Below are 7,171 nucleotides of genomic sequence, written 5' to 3'. Positions count from 1 at the left end.
TAAATTTACAGTACTTCTCAACACTAACACTAAATAGGAGAAATAAAATACTTTAAAATAAGTTGAAAGATAATTCATAAATGTAATGTAAGTCTTACTTATAGTATTTACATAATGTATACTTTTATAATATTTTTATCTTTACTTTTTTTAGTTCTATTTTATTGTTATACCGAAAATTATGCAATTGTGTAAATTAAAATAAAATATTTTCATTATCCTTTAATGTAAATTTCATATGCTTATTTTTTGTTAGTTCAAGGATTTGAAAAACTTTGAAATTTTAATAAATGAAAATGATGTCTGGCTCTCTAATTTCAAAATTTCAGTAGCATTCTTTTACATAAATAATACCAATGTGTCTCTGGATTGGTAAGATATATGAAGTAAGTAACGTTGGAAAGAAAATATTTCTCTAATAATTTTCAGCAACAAATAATGGGTGTCAATTTCACAATTAAGAAAATATTGAAAAGTTGTTTTTGAGGTGCACAAAGTAAGCAGTATTAGGCAAGAGTCTTGCTTCATTTATTGTTGGGCTTGGGCTGTTTATAATATCTCAAAGATAACTTCCGTCCAAAATCCAAAAATTGCTTAACGAGATAATTAATTTCTTCCTGCACCTCCATAAATTTATTCTTTGTATTTTTATAAATTTTTGTGTATTTTTATAAACTTTTGTGTTTTAGTTTTTGCAATCCATAAACTTTTGTGTTTCAATATATATAATTTAAAATAAAATAATATATACTGCTGATTGTAAAATAAAATTATATTTCATAAAATTTAAAATAATATAAAGTAACTGCCCATAACCAAACAATAGTGGCCTTTTAAGGTTTCTTTGCTTAAATGAAACCCAAAAAATGTTTGTTTGATGAAGAAAGGAGGGATGTGAAATGGTAAAGACTTGAATAATTTTATTTTTATTTAATTAAACTGGGTTATATGTGTGAGATTTTGAGTTTGGGATTATTCTTTTGCCTGTGATTTATCGTCAAATTTCAATGTTTGAATAAGTTTCAGCATCTGCAGACAGAACCTAAAAAAGCCCTAACATGAATGAATAAAGAAGATTTGACCTAATGCTCAATGGTTTGTATATTGGACAAAGCAATGAGAAGTGTGTTTGCAAATATGTGGGGCACTATATCTCTACACAATTACTATTGAAGAGAGATACAATAAATTTTGAAAGAAAAGAATAAAGAATGGTCTAACTGTGCCACCAACAATGTGCCCTCTCTAACACTGTCCCATCTGAAGAACAAAGAATGGTTATGTCTTCTTCATCTTAAGCTAATTAAGCTACATGCTCCCACCAGTAACAACCTTGCAGGAAACAGGAGCACCACAAACAATTGTATCTGTTGGGATGCAACCAGACTACCCAACCTTTTCAATGATTCTCTCCCACTCTCAATCATGCCAAAGAGAGAAGGTTGGTCGTTAATCATATTCACCGATATCATGGACCCTCCAACTGCCGCACTCTCACTCCCACGTGGGACCACCAGTGGCCACCACACCTTTCGCCGCCTTTGCTCTCTCCTTGCCTTGCGAATCTGGTGAAGTTCTTGGCGAACCACGGTTCTCACACATCTCAAGTACGAATTCATGTCGTGATCTCTCTGAATGGTTCCTCCAGATCCATACGCAGATCGGTCACTTAATATCTCAAGTGGGTGTGGTGAATTCAAGAACACCATCTTTGCTGCCCGGATCTGTTTTACTGCGTCACTAGATTCTGACAAGTGACCACTCAAAAGATATAGGCCACTGCCTGAGGGCAAAAGATCATGACTTGGCGAAAATTTCTCGTCTGGCTGTAGGATCAAGAGCTCACCCATTGGTGCATACAATAGCTTCTGCAGTAAAAGATTCACCAGCCGTTCAATGAGGCTAAAAATGCGACAGAAATTGAAAAGAAGTGCTTGATTATGTTGATCAGTGATTACCCAAATGGTGAAGAAAGTGGAGGTTTACCTGGTTATTAAGGCACGGATGATTGCGGAAGTTGCCATTGAGAGCCTTTAGCAGTTCTGCAATATGGTTAGGGTACTTGCAAGAAAATGCTCGTGGTACTATGTCTCTGTGCATTGTGATTGCTTGAACATGACTCCGTGGCAATCCTAGCTTGTCAAGAAGACTATCACCTCCACACATGATGGATGGGGCGCCAAACGTTATGACAGGAAGCAGAGAGGACAATGGTGCTTCCTTTCTTATTAACAGCATAAGGTTTACGAGTAATGCCAAGCTTCCCCCAAGAGAATGTCCAGTGAAACGGAAAGTTGCACGGGAATCGTGAGATTTTAGGTGAGCACGAATTTCTGGTAACATCTGTTGATATGTCCCTTTTGCAGCCTCATATATACCTCTATGCACATAGACATCCAAACCCTGACAAAAGTAAATCCTCATTTCAGTAAGGTGGAACATTCAAAACAAAAACTAAGCTAACTTAGCTTGCAATAATAATACTTACCTCGAATTTAACTGGCTCAAATAGTAGGTTCGCTTTCCAGGAAGCAAATGACTCGGAACCCTGCATATTAAACAATGATTAATTGGACAGATCAGAGTAAATATTAATCCAAATTTGACATGTTCACTGCTAAATCCGTTATAATAGTATTGTTTTTGTCATGTTCAAGTGTTCATGCATATTACCACTTTTATAAGAATACTGTAATTGAATGTGCTCTAAGACAAAATAAAATGACGTCCCTGATTAATATACAAACCTGGATCACAAAATATCTTGTAGCAGTCTCGTCATCGTCGCATACGAACCATTCACAGGGTGAAGAGCTTGTCGAGCTCAAATCATCTGCAAAAGCCTGTTTTACATCCTCATTTGCAGCAACAACTGCTGTTACCGAATCAGTAGTTGCTTTCAGAGCTGCTTCCTCCGTTTTTGTCATCTTGTTTCCTTTAAAGCTTTCTTTGCTTGCTTCATGTGAACCTTCACCTTCCTCGGCGTTGGAAGATGGGAATGAAAGTATGCTCTTTGTTTGAGCATGGAGATAAGAGGCTGCAGAAACAGCAGTCTCGTATGCAGTACACGCACCTATGACGTATCCACCGTTCTTTTTGTCTTTTGTTTCTCCCACATCATCCTCGTCGTTAGTTTCCTCTTTCTGAACTGCAGTCGATGTCTGGTTTTTTTCTGCAGCCACAGCCAATTTCTTTTTCTCTATGGATGAAGTGACAAAACGCAGACCATGGTTTTTGAAGAGGATCCCTGGCTAAATTAAAAAAGACATCATGTAAATTAGTATCATAAATTGATGATTATTGAATAACCCAATTCCTAGTTTTGATTACTAAAATGCTCATTAGTGCCTCAACCAAATTAAACTTGGAGGGGTTTTGGAAAAGCATATACGTAAATTATACATTTACAATACATTGAAGAAATCTTCTGAGAATGATATTCAAAAGGCATCATGAAAAATTCCAGTTAAACCAGTATCTGAAAATTTATTGATCTGAGGTAAAATGCAAATGGTTGTCTAAAAAAGAATAGCAAAGAATGAAATAGAGGATTTAAAGTACTTTGATATTTGGGATAGAGTATGCCAAATTGCCCAAGTGGGATATGCGTGCATATAATTTAGCTTCGGGCAATGACACCCTCCGAAGCATTCTCGAAAATGAGTCTCTATCGAACAAAACCTCTTCATTTTCTACTTCTTTGTCTTCGTTGTTGTCGTCGTCATAATCAACCCTACAGCCATAACACTCTTCCTCCTCCATTTCTTGATCCGTTAGAACATTTACAACAACCTTGTCTTCATCGTTCCTCTGTTCCCCGCTCCGAACAGACCTTGCATGAAACATCTTGAAAACCCAATTCCCGTTTTGTCCCTCTCCTTCTTCAGTTTCATTATCCGCCAAAACGGCGTCGTCGACGGCGAGACCATTGTAGCCGGCAGCATTCCCCGTGAGTTGTTGTGGCCATAAAGACGTCAAAGGGTATCTAAAAGAGAATCTGGAAAACAAGGAGGAGCGTCCCACCGCGCTCACCTGAGACTGCGAAGCGTAATCATCATTTGCGCGTGCAGTTGCAGTAATCGTAGCTATCTTACAGATGCTACTGTGTAAACACAGAGCATCCATTATATGTTATATTACGTTACGATCAGACAATATTATGATGTGTCTGCGTTGGTTTGATTTGCTGATAAAGAAGAAAAGGGAAGGAGAAGGTGGAACCCAAAGTTTCTTCAGGTTCCTTGGGTCCGTGTTGAACAAAATGAGATGAAAGAAGAGAAAGTGAACGTTGGAACCAAACGGATAGCCAAAAATAGGAAATTTTATTTGCTAATCTGAGGGGTCTTTCCAATTTCGAACTTTGCAAGGCAAGAAGAACCTTATTATTGGCTTTTATTCCCACGAGGCTGCCTGTAATTGCAGCTGTATCGTTTATTCTGAAAAGTGCGTGTCAAAGCGCGTGGCTTTAGGGAAGTACCACGTCGTATAAAGTGTAGATCAACAACATGGCTACAATCACTGACGTGTCCTTCTTTGCCTGTTTTCCTTCAGTTTGCTTCTGAAACCTTGTTCCTATCTTTTTGGGAAGATTGTCACCCTCACGCACCTGGGTTAGCGTATCTTCTCTACTCGCGCGCTACAACACACGTCACCACTTTCCTCATTAGCTGCATTTACCAAATCTCGGCTCTTCTCAATCTATACTATTTCTGGATGGAGAAACCATAAGTTAACATAATATTTTTTACAATATTTTAATATTATCATTTTTTTTATCATAAATTATGTTAACAGTAATAAGTTAATTAAAAAATATACATATATTATATTAAATTATAAAAAATCTGCGTTAAAATATTCTTTTTTTTGTTGTGTCGTTTATTATTACATGCAAATCCTTTTCTAAAAATTAATTTTTAAGTTAGAACATTTCTTCCTTTAATTTTGACAAACGTTTAGATATATGATTTATGTTATAATTGAAAGTCATAATAAATAAATATATAAATTTTATTTTGAGTTTACAAGATCTAATATAATTTCTTAGCTATTGATATTTTATGAAATATAATTTAAAGATAAGGATAATAAAAAAAATATTGAAAATATTAAATATACGAATAGATAAAGATGAAATATATAGTTTCAAATAGTCGAGAGAAGATATTCCACCCATTGAAGATATAGCACACGAAATAGACATTTAAAGGAAAGAAGTTTAAAAATATTAATATTGTATAAATAAAATTTAATAACGAGGGAGTATCACTCGTCTTTAATTTCGACTGTGTTAGATATTGAAAATAAAAAGATACCTTACGTAAAAAAATAATAATAATGTTTCGACCAACATTGAACATTAGTATGGTCAAACTTTTCAACTAAAATGGCGTGAAAAACATGTTCTTTGTATTCTAATTCTTAATATACGAACAATTTTTTAAGAACTATTTTAAAAACAATTGAAACTTCATTTTCTTAAACTAGTTTGATTTAATTATTCGAGGTACAATTTTTAATAAGGTTCGACTATATTCTCATGAAAGACTCCGGGAAATTAAGTAATAAAAGACAATATCGTAAGGAAATAAAACTAATTATCTATCTTATCTTAAAGATGAAACGAAATCTAAAATGATGATGAGATATCTAATTATAATTGTTACAGTACATAATTATATCATCTCGCTTATTACAAAAAAAATAATGTAATTAAAAAATGGTATCGTCGTTTAATTACAATAGTTGTAATATAATTTAAATATATTTAAAAGATACATTAATAATTAAAAATAGCTATATGTTTACAACTTTTGTTTGTTATAGACTTTATCAAAATATGTTTAGAAATACATTTATTGCAAGTCCTATTGTATAAATATGTTTATTTATAATCCTGGCAGCATAATTTTTTACAAGAAATAAAGAGATTCAGAATTAGCCATCTGATAGTAATTAAATTTCTTGATTCGTGATAATGAGTTATATATATATATATATATATATATATATATATATATATATATATATATGGTGTGTGATAATCTCGGCGGTGAAATTAAAAAATTAAAAATTAGAGGGTTTTTAAATTTTGTAATACATGACAGAGTTTTCCATATAACACGTCAATTTGTATTTCGTTTTTAGTATTATTTTGATAAAAGGAAGGTTTGAAGATTTAAAGACAACAAACGTAAATTGTAAAGAAATAATAAATGTCACAAGTGATAATTCGACTAAATTAAAACAAATCAATCCATATATTTAAACAATTTAAAAAACATATTTATTAAATATTATATCTAAATTTGAATTCATTCAATGAATAAGTAAATTGGTTTATATGAATTAAATCTAAATATTAATCAATTCAATTCGTAATCAATCATTAAATTAAGATTCAATAAATTCTAAATTTTAGTTTTCATTTTAAAATGTAAATTAACATCACAAAAAACAAAATTGAAATTAAAGAAGAAAAGGACAGACTCAAATAGACAAACGATTCACTTAAAACTCAGGTCATATCATTTGACATTAAATCGATCCTTAAATGTTTCATTCTCCATTAAATATGAAAATGAAACAAAGAATAATAAAATAATATCAAAAGACAAAAAAAATAGACTGAAATGGAAGAAAAGGATAAAACTCTACAGAAATTGATTAATCTAGACTTTAATTTATTATGCAAAAATTACTCTTACCAATCCTATTTCTAAATAATGTTTTTTTTTTGTTTTCATATAAAACTTAATCGATAACATTCTTTGCATTAATTATTTTTTGATTAAAATTTACTTGATTAAAAGGTAAAGAACTTGAACTTAAAAATAATCAGAACAAATATAAATCAAAATAATAATTTTGAAGATAATATACGAGCATTTCTCGTAGATTCATCTGGAAAGAATATATAATCAGTTAAATTTCTGAAATTTTCTTTTATTGTGAGTTACTCATTGAATCTTATTAAGTAGTGTATCATTTACTTTATATAATTATGCTACCTATTTTTTCTTTTTTTGCCTGATATATCCAGTTATCTAAATTTAAAACATAAGATTAATGAAGTTAGCGTTTTCGTTTTTTGAAAATACGTAGATTCTTTAGAAAAAAATAATCAGGCAAGTCTTCATAGCTTGATGTACTTATTTTTATACTTTGTAAC

The 7,171-nt window shown here is 31.9% G+C and overlaps 1 protein-coding gene across 2 annotated transcripts; it reads right to left on the bottom strand.

Annotated features, from left to right (window-relative positions):
• Nucleotides 1–956: 956 nt before the first annotated feature.
• Nucleotides 957–4,499, bottom strand: LOC106756976. 2 transcript variants are annotated; one of them, XM_022779341.1, is made up of 5 exons: nucleotides 3,562–4,499; nucleotides 2,748–3,251; nucleotides 2,489–2,548; nucleotides 1,987–2,403; nucleotides 957–1,865 (listed from the first exon to the last, which is right to left on the bottom strand). In XM_022779341.1, the coding sequence occupies exons 1-5, from the start codon at nucleotides 4,123–4,125 to the stop codon at nucleotides 1,290–1,292; spliced, it is 2,121 nt and encodes a 706-aa protein (XP_022635062.1). In that variant the 5' UTR covers nucleotides 4,126–4,499; the 3' UTR covers nucleotides 957–1,289. The 2 variants fall into 2 exon arrangements, with proteins under 2 accessions (XP_022635062.1, XP_022635061.1); XM_022779340.1 differs by having other exon boundaries at nucleotides 959–1,868; nucleotides 3,562–4,497.
• Between the last annotated feature and the right edge of the window lie 2,672 nt (nucleotides 4,500–7,171).

The sequence above is a fragment of the Vigna radiata genome, chromosome 3 (assembly GCF_000741045.1).
Source record: "Vigna radiata var. radiata cultivar VC1973A chromosome 3, Vradiata_ver6, whole genome shotgun sequence".
In the NCBI taxonomy this organism is placed as follows: Eukaryota; Viridiplantae; Streptophyta; class Magnoliopsida; order Fabales; family Fabaceae; genus Vigna; species Vigna radiata.
This window is presented reverse-complemented; position numbering and strand designations above follow the sequence as displayed.

Coding starts and splice junctions, on each gene's coding strand:
- LOC106756976 (XM_022779340.1), bottom strand. CDS start 4,125: ATGGATGCTCTGTGTTTACACAGTAGCATCTGTAAGATAGCTACGATT. Junction 3,252..3,561: donor ACTCTATCCCAAATATCAAA/GTACTTTAAATC, acceptor TTTTTAATTTAG/CCAGGGATCCTCTTCAAAAA. Junction 2,549..2,747: donor CAAGATATTTTGTGATCCAG/GTTTGTATATTA, acceptor TTTAATATGCAG/GGTTCCGAGTCATTTGCTTC.